Below are 15,243 nucleotides of genomic sequence, written 5' to 3'. Positions count from 1 at the left end.
GGTAAAAATGATCCCACCTAAGCCAGAACCGAGATTTAGACATGGCTGTCAGATGGTGCTACATGATACTCTTCCATGGTTTTTATTCATGTTAATCTACCTAGTAGCAGAATGAAGCATTCTAGCGGGGGAGTCAGGGGGAGAACTTAACTACTATCTGTTACATACACATACCTGGAGGACTGAAGGGTCTTGTAAAGAATCAACTCACAAGGAGATCCTTGAAACAAAATTCTTTAGAAGGAAAGTGTGAGTCTGGAACGAAGACCTTGGGTTCTGCAACAGTCATTTCCTTACATGGCAAACATTTTGCAGGTGTGATTAAGTTTAGGATCTTAAAATAAGGAGATTGTCAAGAATTATCCAAGTGGGCCCTAAATTCAATCACAAGTGTTCTCGTAAGAAGGAGGCGGAGAGAGATTGCAAACAGAAGAGAAGGCAATGTGACCACAGAGGTGGAAATTGGAGTGATGCATCCACAAACCAAATACCAGCTGGCATCAGAAGCTCTAAGAAACAAGGAATACATCTCCTCTAGAGCCTCCAGAGAGAGTGGGGCCCTGCTGACACCTTGATTTTAGCTCTACCGTTACTGACTACATATCACCTAGTATTATGGCTTCAAATACTATGTATATGCTGATGACCCCAAAGTTATATTTATATCCTAGACTTTCCTATGAATTCCAGACCAATATATTTAGTAGCCCACGCTTATATTTCTTTGGATGTTTAATAGCTGTCTCATACGTGACATGTATAAAACAGAATTCCTAATTCTGCCCCCCGAATTGGTCCTTTTAAACTCTTTTTCATCTCAGTCAATTGAAGCTTTCTCCTACAAATGGTTAGGCCAAAGATCTTGCTTTCACTCTTGTCTCCCTCTTTATCTCACACTCCTCTTCTGGTCTGTCAGCAAATCTAGTTAGTTATACTTTTCAGATATGTCCAGAAATTGAGCCCTTTTCATCACCAAAAAGTACCTTACACATAGTAGGCATGCAATAACAATTTGTTGAAAGAATGAATGAAGTGAATTATTTCTACTCCATAACTTCTTTGACAAAGGTTGGAAAATAATACCTTTATGTGCTATAACCTAGCCCACACATGCCTCTGTATTCTCATCTTTTGCCACTGACCAACAAGTATCATATGTTCCAAGTATAGTGGTCTACTTCGACTTTCCCTATTTATCATGCTGTTTCATTTCTCTGTGCCTTCTGCAATGCTGTTACCTCAGCCTAGAACATTCTTATATTTGAATGGTATTTCAAGAGTCATCTCAGCCAAAAAAAAATCTCATTCTAGCTTAAATACTTCTCCCTTGTGCTTGCCTACCTCTGCACACATACTTTTATATAGCACAAACCACAGTCTACTGAGGTTTGCCTGTCTCCCCATCAGAGCTCTAAGCTGATATCTTGTTCATCTTGCTTTGGTATTCTTAAAGTGTAGCACAGGGCCTGGTTCATGGAAAACAATAAATGTATCTACAAATGAATGAATGAAAGGATTTCTTTGTGTATTATGTTTGTTTATACATGGAATCATAAAACAAGAGATAATATAAAGATAAATATTTTTTCACTATAAATATGTGAATGATTCGTTGGTAGCGACACTTCACACTCATCTTCAAAGGAAGAATGAGTTGAGTATTTGCACTGAAAGTAGTTTATTTTTATTCCTCCAAAGTAATCTGAAGACAAGTAAGCATTTCCTCTTCCTGGTACAGTAATTCTCTCTTGCTCTCTCTCATTTTAAATTTTATTTTATATTGAAAAACACTTAACATAAGATCTATTGTCTTAAATTTGTAAGTGTATAGTACATTATTGTTAACTAAAGGTAAAATGTTGTACAGCAGATCTTTAAAGTTTATTAACTGAAACTTTATGCTCATTGATTAGAAAGTAAAAATATATATTAAATGAGTATATTCTAATTTCATTAAAAAATATTTATCAAACTTTCATGTGCCATATATTAAACTAGATGAATCGCCTCCATTTTCACTACCATTCTGTCTCTTTTTTTTTCTCTCTCTCTCTTTAGCTCTTTCTCTCTCCCTCTCTCTTTCAGATTGAGACAGCCAGTTGTCAGGTCCAACAAAATTATACTGTAACAATACAAAGAATACAAAATGCTTTATTATCATAAGGTTGCAACTACTATATATAAAACTATGTGTGGGCAGAGACTGGAAAAGTAATATGAGATGCAGTTCACAGACATTTACTGAGCACGTGCTGTGACTTACACACTGTTCTGGATGTGATTACAAAAAAAGGAACAGTCCCTTTCCTGGAGGAGTCCACAGGATCATGGCATTTATGCACTTTGCTATAATCTCCTTTGATAAGTAACAATGGTGCCACTTATTCTGCCCTAGCTTGGAGGACACCGATGTCCTCAGGAGTCAAGCACTCAGATTTTGGTGGCCCATTCCAGTTTATGAGCTTCTAGAGAACTACTGTAGATAATGGCAACTCTATCACTAATGGGGACTAAGATTATTTTGGGGGTGGAGAGAAGGAAAGAGTTTTTGGAATGTAAGAAGCAGTAGATGTCCTCTTCACATGGTTAACAACAACAACAACAAAATTAGTGTTGGTGTCTCTGAATACACAATAACTGCAAAGGTCCTATTCGAAAAGCCAGTATGTGGGAGCAAATTGACCACTTGACCTGTAGTGCTGGTATGGTTATTGGAGTCTGGTCTGCTTCTTCAGGCACTACATTAATACCTGTTTGCAGCCATCCTACTCCATATTCAAGAGCACAGCACTTTCTCCTAGAACCAGTCCCAAGAAGGGCTGGGCCATCAGCTACTTCACAGGCAAAGAGATGTGAAGTTTTCAGTGCTTGTCCTTGGACCCCAAACACTAATGGCTTATTCTGTATCTTTCAGAAAGGGCCAAGACCTGAGCAGCACAAAGGCCTTTTCACTCTCGTTGAGAAGGGACAGCAATACCACTATTTTTCATTCTTTCTGGATGTATTAGCCTCCACCTAGGACAGACAAGGAGATTCTCTACTTCCAGATAGAGGTTTGCAAAAGTGGTGAAAGACAAAATGCTTGTTAGGTCAGTGAAACCCTCCCAAAAATCTAGAGAGAGCGAGAGAGAGAGCGAGAGAGAGAGAGCGAGAGAGAGAAGGAGAGAGAGAGAAGATTTCTTCAAAACTTTTGGCTGGATCAAGCGGTTTAAATGACGCCATCAGGGCTCTCTTTTCTCTCTGCATGTCTTGGGCCAGTTTTCTTCTCTGTGAACATCAGTCTGCCAGCCCATTTCAGAAAATCAAATCCCCCATCCCTTCCCTCATCCTGCTCTGCGGATTCAGGTTTATAGGCCCTTAGTACCCAAAAACTCAGCAAGAGAAAGAGCCTTTCTGTCCCAGAGTCTCTGGGAAGGACTCTACTGGGCTCTTGATCATATGTCTATCCCTAGACCACAATTGTGTTCAAGATGATGAGATACTTAGATTGACCAGCTTGGGTCACACACCAGCCGCTTTAATGCAGAAGATGTTAGTGGAAGCTCCACCAGATAAGAATCCTAAAAGGAAAAGATATTTAGCAGACCAAAAAAAAAAAAAAAAAAAAAAAGGTGTTTACTAACTACATTAGAGGAGAATAGTCAAGGTTGACTTTCAAGTTCTTGCGGCCAGGTGGTTGGTGATGTTGATACAAAACGCAGAGGTAGCAGTTTGAGCCCATATGGAGAGTTGAGCCCAAAATGTTGAATTGAAAGTGACTGTTGGATATTCGAATGAAATATTCTCTTGAAAATAATAAGGAGCATAGCAGAAATACGTTTAAAATATAATTTTTTAATATAAAATTGATTCGTGTTAGGGCGCATCAGGGTATGCAATGGGAAACCCACCTCAGTCCTTAAGTGAGGAAGTTCTTTAGGAAAAGATCAATAATCCATGTTGCCTATTTTCGAATCTCCGTGCAGTATCAGGCCGTCCCCACCCCCCCACCCCTGCCCCTCACAAACCCTGCCCCGAGGCTGTACTTCCTTCTAGTCATCTCTAGATTCTCATTGCTTATTTTGGGTTTGGGGGTCGCCCTGTTAGATGGATGCTCCTCGGCCCAAGGGACCAGGGAGAGGCGGCCGCGGACTACAACTCCCAGCGTGCCCCGCGAGGGGGCGGGACGTGGCGGAGCGAGGCCAGGAACAGCCACCCCGGCTATCGGTGAGGCGGGGAGATCCGGCGGCGCCGAGCTGAGGTGGCGAAAGAAGAGCTCCCGGATGTGGAGAAGCTGGGGAGAAGGCGTGGGAGGAAGATGGACTCGGTGGAGAAGGGGGCCACCACCTCTGTCTCCAACCCGCGGGGGCGTCCGTCCCGGGGCCGGCCGCCTAAGCTACAGCGCAACTCCCGCGGCGGCCAGGGTCGAGGTGTGGAGAAGCCCCCGCACCTGGCGGCCTTAATTCTGGCCCGGGGCGGCAGCAAGGGCATCCCCCTGAAGAACATTAAGCACCTGGCGGGGGTCCCGCTCATTGGCTGGGTCCTGCGTGCGGCCCTGGACTCGGGGGTCTTCCAGAGGTGCGCATGTGCGAGAGTGGGCATCGCGGACTGGGCGGGGGTCCGGAGTGGGAGCTGGGCCGCGGGAGAAGCTGGGGCTTCTGGGGCGATTGCTCCTGGAAGGGGTGTGCAAGATCAGGGGTGTCTGGGCCCCAGCTGAGAGCCCAGGGAGGACGGGCTCCAGCTTCTTCCTTGTTCTGTAGCTGCTAATAGTCATGACCTGGGACAGTTCCTGTCCCCGCCCTTGAGAATGCCATCCGTAAAAAGGGAAATTTTCTCTTCTCAACCTTCTCCGCCGCTCTTGTTGACGTTACAGGTTAAAGGAGGCCACTCCTGTGAAACGTGTGCGATTATATGTGAACTCTTAGACAAGAGGCCATTGGGGTTCCACTGTTGCTCTGCGTCTGATAACCACTTAGTGCTAATTGATCAATTAGGGAGGTATCGGGTTCATTAATGGAGTGGGGTGTGAAGGCTTTATAGTTTCAGGTTGGAAATCTTTCCCTGACCTTTGAAAAATACTCAAAGCTATCTGCCTGTGAGTCAGCACAATCTAGCACTCTCTACGTTTATACATAGGTGAGAGATTGGGAAAGAGTATAGCTGGCTGTTTTATATGCTTGTAAATGATTTTATCATACCTTTGGAACCTTGGCTGCCCTAAGGACAGTTTTAATTGTGCATCATATAGAGACATTGCCATATGCCATGTTGGTTAGGAGTTACAAGCTGATGTCATCCATAAAAGAAAGGAGACAGAATTCTGTGCCAAGAATGAATTTACACACAGTAATTTCAACCTAATTATATTTTAATTTGTTATTGTGGAAAGTAAATTATTTTCACCTTTTGATGTTTGGGTTTTGGTTTTTAAAGAGATGGCTGTTTTTGAAGCATATTATGCACATTAATATATGGATAATTGATTTTCATTTAACCCATCTTGTTTAAAAAAGCAATACCAAAAATGTATAAATTTACTAATTTCTTTAATGTTTTAAAGAAATTAGCGAGGTAAATAGGAGCTGGCACCCAGAAGATAACACTAATGTAATAGAAAATGTGCAAAAGAGAGATAGGGAAAGACTTAGGGAACTGGTTCAATTCAGTTAACATTTACTGAACCCTAATATCTGCTGTATACATCCAAGGGGATACCACAGTGAATGTGACAGGTTTTTTCCTTGTGAAACCCACAGACTTTTGGAGATTTTTACCTCCTTACAAAGGGTGTACACTGAAAAATAACAGAGAAGGTGCATCCAGGCAGCAGTGATGTAATAAAATCCTATTTTTGTGAAGAACTAGAAATCAAAATCACATTTATAATAGATTGAGAACAAAACTTATTTTCAACTCTTTAGTTGCATGTGTCAGGAAACCTCTTTCAAACCGGATTAACAATAAAAAGGTAAGGCATGTTTGAAGTACCATCATCTTCAAAAGCAAAAATTCATTCAGCAAATATTTATTGACTACTTATTATGTGACAAGCAGTGTTCTGTGTCTTTCACCAGAGGTTATAGCAGTAGCAATAGGGTCAGTCTTTAGTCTTGTGGAGCTTGTATAAAAATAGAGAGAGAGACAATATACAAACAAATATATACTTATCAAGTAGTAATAAATATTTTTTAAAAAATAATAAAGTAAGATGATGGTGCACTTTGTCACTAGAATCCTCTTTCTTGTTTTTTTTTTTTTTTTTGGATAGGCTCTCCCTTTAGGGTGTCAAGGTGGTCATGTTTAGAACTGCAGAACTTTCCAAACATAACACATAACGACTTTGTCCAAACTTAGGTACTCAAGCAAACTCCAGCATGGTTTCTAGCAGGTTAAGTCTGTGTTCTTAGGATGATCCCAACCCCCCTTAAAAATGCTTGCCTGAGAAAAAGCTCAATGCTACCTGCCAGAAGAATTTACTTTTGTTCTGGCAGGTAACCCATTAACCCCCTCTTAAAACAGTTACTTTAGAAAGTTTGCAATGATAAGTCCCTTCTCTGCCCTTTGAGATCTAAATTTACCACCCAAAACTTTGCTCAAGAACCTGAGCACCATCTCTTTTATATGAAAACATTCTAGGAGATAACTCTCTCTCTCCTTCCCAGTCCCTAGGGGAGGATAAAGGCACCTTCATCTTGCACCTCTCCTGCTGTCATAAATTTAGACATTTGTTTCTCCTCTGTGGTGGGATAAGCACCAGTTAACAAACCCACATGGCCTAGTCACATGGACTAACCCCTCTTTAACATTCCTCAGTACCTTATCCTTAGCACACCCCAGCCTTTAAAATGTCTCCAGCCTTGTTTGGGAGAATATGAGTTCGGTTCATGCTGGATTTTTCCCTCTATTGCAGTAGTTAACAAATAGAACCTGTCCTCACTGCTCTAACCAGTATCTGACTTTGTTTATTCTTGACAGTATTCCTCATATCCTGCTGGGTTTAAGTACAGTCAAAAAGAGCTGTCCTCTTTGCAGCTTTAACAAAAGTCTCATTAGGTTTCATTGAGTCCCTGCTCATCCTTGAACCAGTCACTGTGGCTAGAACACAGTGCTTGTATTGGTACGGTTTAGCCACACCCCCATCAAGAGAAAAATTGGAGTGCAGTTACCAAAAGGAGGAGTAGAAGCTGGAAGTCAAAACCAAATAAATAGCCATTACAGCAGACATTGAAGATTTTACCATGAAATGAGTGGAAAATAAATATATATATTGAACAATGATTTTCCTGTTTCCATGTATTAAAATGCATTTGTTCAAAATTCCATGAAAGAATAAATGACTCTTGAGTACTGTATTAACTTTTTCTGTGCCAGTTTTATTTAATACATCTAGACTAGAGTATAAACTCCCTGATGATGATAATGATGTGTTTTATACTTTGAGACACCTATGGTATCTGCCACTATACTGCTAATAGTAATTAGAAGAAATAAAACCAGTGTTTCCCTTACTAACAAAACGAGTATAACCTTTCTAACTCTCCCTTTTCTAACTTGCAATATTATCTAATAATGTGATTTTACTCTGTTCAGGTCACATAGCTGCTTGCTATCTGGCATCCTTTCTAGGGATCTGGAAAGTTTTAACTCAAAAGTTAGTAGACGGGATCAGCACTACTTCCATGAAGTTTTTGCCGATTCCCCTCAGTGGAAAGTAATCATGCCTTTGTATAGCAGTGTTGTTCATACTTTCATTTAGTGCATGCACTATGCTGGGAGGTAAGATCACAGACCCTGGAAGCAAAGTGTATGGATGTATTAACTGTGCAACTTTGGGTAAATCCCTTAATGACTCTGCTTCAATATTGCCATCTGCATAATGGACTTAAGTTTCTATCTCATAGGCCTGCTGAGGGGAATTAAGTAAGTATATACAGCCCTTAGAATAGTGCCTGGCGTATAGTGTGGATCTATCCTTGACATTTTCCCCTTGTGTTGAAGGTTTTTACAGTCTTCATCTCCCATGGGCCACAGGTTTTTTTTACTTGTAAAATGAGAATGTTGTGATCTTCAAAGTTCTTTTTAATGCTAATATTTTGAGCCAGATTTGGCCTGGGATGACCTCTACTAGATGAAAAGCTTCCTATGAGCAGGTACTATCTTACTTTGGTATGCTTTATATATCGGAACCTCAATTCAGATATGTTGGTTTGAATTTAATTGACTTATTCTGAAGCTATAGTCACAGTTTGGAGCAGCCTTCCTGCCTCTCACCCTCTACTTTCTTTTTTCAACAAATACTTAACCCTACGAAGGAAATTAAGGAAATTTGTTTTTTTTTTTTTTTCAGGACTAGGTTATATTTTGGAGATTATTTTATTCAAAATCATGATGTGATTCAATTGAGGCAGATTTTCCTGGCCTGCTCAGAATCAAAGCTACCAATAATTTAAAAGTTATTAACTTGACTAGTTAGCAGTCAAGGAAAATGCTGAGATAATTTATTTTTATTTATTAAAAAGTTATTGTTAGAGGTGAGTTCGTAAGAACTTGATTTTTCAGCAGTGGTTCAGTGCTATGTAAGTACACCTCAGAACAAGTTGATTTTTTAAAATGTTGTCTAACATACTCGTGAAAAATAAACATTTGTAGGCTGCGGATTTATGACTAATGAAAGACCTATGTTGTGTTATCCTTAAATGGCACTTTATGATTTGAAATAACTTTCATAGGCACCTTGGTTGACATTCCTGTTCATCCTGTTAGCGATAGTATGACTTCATTTGAGGCTAAAGCCATTGGCATGAGACTTTGACATTTACTCTATACTTAATTTTAAATTTTATTAGCCCTGTTTGTTCACTTGCTCATTCTTTCTCTTTTGCCCGCCTTCATCTGATTCTTCTAATCCAAAGGAAAATTATCTACTTATTTAGACCCTTTAATAGATTATGATCGTTGTATTTTAAGTGTACATATGGGATGCTATTTTCATATCCCTACTGCCGTTCCTAATATATACAAATTAGACATTTGGACCTTCGTAGGTCTGAAAGCAGAACTTCAGTTTTACTTCCAACAGAGTTTGTGTCAGGATTAAATGAGACCTTGTCGATGTTTCTTTATTACCATTTCTATTTTATTATTTTGAATAGTGAACATTTATTAGATGTTTATTCTGTGTTGTGGTTGATATTTAATCCTAATAACCATATGAAGTAATTACTATTATCACCTCCATTATACTGAAAATTGAGGCTTTGGGAGATTATGGATATTGCATAGGGTCATTAGCTAGCATGTGGTGGAGCCAGAATTTGAACTCCTTCCTTCAGAGCCCAGGCTCTTAGCCATTTACTGTTTCATTCAATGAATATATATTGAGCACCTGTTATACAGCAGGCAGTATAAAAATACTTTGTAAAAAGTAAAGCATCATAGGTTAGTTATTGCTTCCTTACCTTTCTGTAACAGCGTAAAGGAAATTGCAGTACTGTGTTGGCCTCTGTCTCTATGCTAGGCTGAGAGTTTCTCAAGAAAGTGGTCTGTATATTCTCATTGTCCAGACTAGTACCTGAAACAGAATAGGCACCCATAAACATCTCATCATGAATAAAGGAATGAAAGAATGATAAAAGGGAGAAAAAAAGAAAAAGAAGCAAATAAACCTCTTCCCAAACCTCTACAATTTCTTATTTATCTTTTAAGCATTTCAGAAAGATCACTGAATCCTGTGGTGTAAAGGGTTTCAGTAATTTATTTCAATTAATGATATAAATTAGATGTCAAAACCCATCCTTTTTGATTTTACTGTTCACCTTTTACAATATTCTGTTACCATCTTCTCACCCTTCCTTCACCTCTATTTTAAAAATTCACTAGGTTTTCATTGGAATTTTACTTTATTACATACCTTTAACTGACATTTCTCCAGTGAAAAACCTGTCCACAAATTATTTCAAATTTCAAGATGGAGGAAGACGGGCTCCTATGTTCTGCCTTGCACAGAGTGACATGAGTAGATATGAGCTAGTGGCTCGTATTATATACTAAAATTTCTTAGAAAAAAATTGCCAGAGGGAGGAGGGTGTTAACTTTACCTCTAGATTTAAATCCTTTTACATATATTGAAGGGAATAAACAAAATTAATAAAACATAGAGATGTCAGAAATTTTTATTTTAGTTACTTTCTTTTCACTCTTGGCATCTGAAACATGTAGTTCCTCTTTCTCTCAGGGGATGTTGAATGAAGGGGATAAAAGAAAAATATATATGCCAAAGACTAAATCATTACATTATCTTTGTATATTATCACTATTAAAACATTTTGGCTAGAGTAATATTCACATCTGTTTCCAGCAGTGGGAATTTGTAAAGGTCCAGGAAATTTAACTTCAATAGAGAGTAATACACCTTCCCAGAATAGCATTTACTTTTAGTCATTCATTATTCAAAGTCTAAATGGGCAACTATGTTGGCTGCTGTTAATAGAGTTGTTAAGCTAAACTCTCCTGAGCCAATCAAGTTATATTCTCCATTTCTCTAATTGTTATCAATGGCTGTAACCGAGTCAACTGATTGTGTTCAAATATTTATATGCCCGTCGTTAATTAGCCAAAAAAAAAAAAAAAATAGAGTTGGATATTTTTGTTATTTTGAGCCCAAGCTTGGACATTTCGTCTCTTCTAAACTTGAAACTCTTAGCTTCATGGTTTGGCTAAGTCAAGTCCACTTATTTTTTAGTAAGTGTATTAAAATACTTTATAAAATAGTCTGGATTTGGTTGGGGAATAAGAAGCCGGGTCTTCCTTAGTTCTTTTTAATTTGAACTTCTAACACTACTGTTTTGCTTAATATACCAGTAGCCTTAAAAATACCAAATATCTTTCCAATTTTATAAAATTATATCTAGAGCTACATAAATATTTATATAAATAACGTAGTATAAATACATAGTAAATATAAATCAAAGACATTTTTGATTCAGACATTAAGAAAATAGTTTATATACAAAATATAATTTTTTAAATTTTATAGTACTTTGGATCTGTAACAATATTTTGATGAAACAAAAACTAACATTATATAAACTGATTTTTGGGTTTTAAAGCTCCTTTTTGTCTTTAATGATTTGGTGATTTGCCTTTATTTATTTATTTATCTATTTATTTATTTATTATTTTTTTAAATATCTATACAGCGTATGGGTTTCAACAGACCATGATGAAATTGAGAATGTGGCCAAACAATTTGGTGCACAAGTTCATAGAAGAAGTTCCGAAGTTTCGAAAGACAGCTCTACCTCCTTAGATGCCATCACAGAATTTCTTAATTATCACAATGGTATGAGTTTAATAGTTTATTCAGAATCTTATGTAATTTCCAATTTGCTTATTATTTCATAAGACTTGTTTTAACATTTGCATTTAAGATCTTAGCATTGCTTGCTTGCAAAGAAATTTATTTTGATGTCCTTTTTATTTGTTTTGTCTTTTTAAGAGGTTGACATTGTAGGAAATATTCAAGCTACTTCTCCATGTTTACATCCTTCTGACCTTCAAAAAGTTGCCGAAATGATTCGAGAAGAAGGATATGATTCTGTTTTCTCTGTTGTGAGACGCCATCAGTTTCGATGGAGTGAAATTCAGAAAGGAGGTAATCTGTAATATCAGTCTTTATTTTAGGTCATTTTATGGAGAATCAGTTTTTTCATATGCAAATATTCTTTAGGAGTGAAGAGAGTAAAAAGGAAGCAGTAAAAGAGACTTGTGAGTCTTAACTGTGGTAGTTAATGACATTTCTAATCAGTTCTAAATCTTATGATGACTGAGACAAGACAGTGAGCCCAAATTAATTCTTCGCTTTACTTTTTACAAAGGGACATTTTGACCTTCTGTTTGTGTTTTGAGACCGACATATAATTTTTTAGACCAAATACTTTTATGTTTGTTCTAGACATGGTTGATAAACTCCATATAAATCAGAATTGTAGGAATAGAAAACATCCACCAAAAAGTTTTGGAGGACCTCAAGAATGAATTGTGGAATTGCTTCCCAAAATATATAACTCATTATGTAAGAAGAGTTCCATAGGATTTAGCCACTGCCTGATTTCTAGCCAGATAAACTAGCAAAATATGTAATAAAGAATAGAATCACCAACAGATAGGTAAATATAACACTTGAGGACAGGCATTGTAGTTTCTGTTAGGTGCCCTGACATTTGTTGAATATAGGAAAGCTGGCCTAATTGTCTTAACATATGTGTGACTTAAGATGTTATTCTTTTGAAGATGCATCTTTCACATTATGTCATTCCATTATATTCTGCCATCCATTGTTTCTTATAAGAAATCAGCTGTTATTCTGACCATTGTTTCTCTGAATATAATTTTCCTCGGGCTGCTTTTTTGATTTTCTCTTTATCTTTAGTTTCCATAGTTTGACTCTGATTTGTATTGCTGTGGTGTTCTTTGTGTTCATTTTGTTTGGAGTTCTCTGAACTTTTCCTATATATAGGTTGATAGATATCATCAGTTTTCAAAAATTCTCTTCAGATATTTTTTCTGCCACGTTTTCTCTCTTCTCTTTTTGAGACTTAAATTTAAATGGATTTTAAACAACTTTATGGCATCCACATGTCTCTCACAGTCCGTTGTGTTTATTTATTTGTTTATTTTTCTCTTTGTGCTTCATTTTGAGTAATTTCTATTAACATTTGAATTCATTTCTTCTCACTTGCATTGGTGCACTGTAAAATCCTGTCCAGTGAATTATTTCAGATACTGTGTTTTTCTATTCTAAAATATACTTATAGATAATCTTTTAAAGATTCCACTCTCGGTTGAAATGCTCTATCTTTTTATCCTCTAAAAAATTTTTTTTCTCTTATTTCTTTAATATGTTCATGATAGTTATTTGAAAATTCTTGATTGTGAATTCCAACATCCGGGCCATTTATAGTACAATCTCACTGCCAGGTATCTGGTGCCTATGAAACTTTACCACATATTTAAGACATGTTTGCTGAGTATTTTTGCTAATATCCAGCACTGGGGTGGAGTTGAGCAGAGGATGGTTTAGTTAGGGAAGTATGTAGAGGTTATTCCTACAAGACTTTAGACATAGAAGTGACAACTAAAAGTGAAGAGTGATTCTTAAGACTCACCAGCCATTAAACACATAAACAATACAAGTTCATATATACCCATACACATCCACAAACACAAATTTGGGGAAGATTAAGTGAAAAGGCAAAGGAATCCCTATATACAAATACTGAGGGCTTCATTCATTACATCATGTTATAATAATTAATGTTGATATTCCTGAGCCTTCATTATCAAGGATAATAATAAACATAATTTTATTATACTTAGTATGTTTTTAATTACTTAGTATATTTTTTAACTACTGCATATTTTTAACTAATGCATAATACGTTAAATAAATATTTCTATCACTATAAAAAATTTTAGTAATTCAATGGGGAAATCTTGTTTTCTGCAGTAATTCCATGAAAGTCATTTCTTAACCACATTAGACAAATAACATACATTGTATTTCTATAGAAACAAATAATGAGAAGTAGTTTAAAGGGCTCAAATATTGAATGTGGATATTTTATGACAAATCATCCTTAACTACTTTCAGGTTGCCTTGATGTCCTCTCAGAGCATGATATTTATATAAATACCTTAAAATTTTAACTATGCAGAATTTGTCTATGAAATATTTTATTTTTTATTATTATTCAAAAACAAAGGTAATTCATCAGAATTATGGATTTTGTTAAAATTCTTTTTATTACTTATACAGATACAGAAATATTCTGCATTCTGAGTTCATTTTTATGCTTTTTTAAAAATTACTAAATTAACACTTTCAGTATTCAAAGTGGACTTACTACAGCTTTTTGCTTTTAGTTCGTGAAGTGACTGAGCCTCTGAATTTGAATCCAGCTAAACGACCTCGTCGACAAGATTGGGATGGAGAATTATATGAAAATGGATCATTTTATTTTGCTAAAAGACATTTGATAGAGATGGGTTACTTACAGGTTTGTGCCTTCATTTTGCAAAAATTTTTTAAACCCTTTCATATGTATACTTTGAGTTTTAGAAGAGAAGTCTGGCACAGTTCATAACGGAAAATATCAGCCCCACAAGAAAGGCAATGACTGACAAAGTTTATTTTCTGAGGCATTCATCCTGCAGACTTACCCCAAACTAATCTTTGGAATCCAGTCAATAAATATGCAAGGAATTCTGCTACAACTGTAACATTAAGATAAGAAGTGAATCAAGTGTGGAATGTTCTACAGGTGTCCAGGTTGTCATATCATTCCATTCAAAACTCTGTATTTAATTCATGGTTATGTTACTGTCAGATTGTGGTTGTATACTTGAATAGCTTCTATTGCTTTAAAAAGAGACCCTACCCCACCCCCCAAAAAAGAAAAAAACTGTATAGTAGAGGTGAAAGAGCACCAACCTGGACATCAGGAAAACTGATTGCAGTTCTATCTCTATCTCTATGTAACCTTGAATATATTGTTTTTTCTGTTCTGAGTCTCCTTGCTCTAATTTTAAAATGAGCAGGTTGGATGTCTCTCTCATCTTTCAAGCCTACATGTTACACCGTATATTACTTGTTCATTTTAGTTATAGCTATTATTTATTTAGCACTTACTATGCACCAAGGACTATATAAAACACTACATAGGATATCTCATATAATGTGCACTGCAACAGAATAAAGTAGACATTCCTAGCCCACTTTTACAGAAGAAACAGCAGCTCTGAAAAACGAAGTAATTGGCTCAATGCAAAAACAAGTAGTAAATGGTACTGTCAGAATTTGGATTCTTGTCCTTATGTTACTTAAAAAATAGCATTAAAAAAAATGCCCAAAACTCTACTCTCTATAATAAAATTCTTATGTGACTCATACTCTGAGGGAAAAATAGTTTTGCAATCTTTTAGTCAGTGTATAGGCAAATCTTAGTCTGGCTGTTTAGTTAAATTTGAGTATTGATGAAAATTAGATTTGACAGATAAAGATACCACCCTCCTTAAGCTCTTTGCTAAGGGGTACTGTGGTTTGATCTTCTCCTAAAGTGTGGAGAAAAATGAAGTCTCTCATCATAATTAGATTTATGAAGAGACTAGCAATTTTGAAAAACGAAATTTTCCAGTAATTCGTCTTGACATTAAAATGAATGTAATCTTGGAAAGGCCTCTCCTCTCGTCCCCATACCCCAGGAT

At 36.7% G+C, this 15,243-nt stretch overlaps 1 protein-coding gene across 1 annotated transcript in view; it reads left to right on the top strand.

Moving 5' to 3' along the window:
- The first annotated feature begins 4,183 nt into the window (after window positions 1–4,183).
- Window positions 4,184–15,243, top strand: part of CMAS (cytidine monophosphate N-acetylneuraminic acid synthetase) — a 16,048-nt gene continuing 4,988 nt past the window's right edge. The window contains exons 1-4 of the mRNA XM_011381578.2: window positions 4,184–4,557; window positions 11,178–11,320; window positions 11,477–11,632; window positions 13,903–14,036. Of these exons, the coding sequence (XP_011379880.1) occupies window positions 4,298–4,557; window positions 11,178–11,320; window positions 11,477–11,632; window positions 13,903–14,036 (693 nt within the window). The 5' untranslated portion in view covers window positions 4,184–4,297. The remainder of the gene's footprint in view (window positions 4,558–11,177; window positions 11,321–11,476; window positions 11,633–13,902; window positions 14,037–15,243) is intronic.

The sequence above is a fragment of the Pteropus vampyrus genome, unplaced genomic scaffold, assembly GCF_000151845.1.
Source record: "Pteropus vampyrus isolate Shadow unplaced genomic scaffold, Pvam_2.0 Scaffold444, whole genome shotgun sequence".
NCBI lineage: Eukaryota > Metazoa > Chordata > Mammalia > Chiroptera > Pteropodidae > Pteropus > Pteropus vampyrus.
This window is presented reverse-complemented; position numbering and strand designations above follow the sequence as displayed.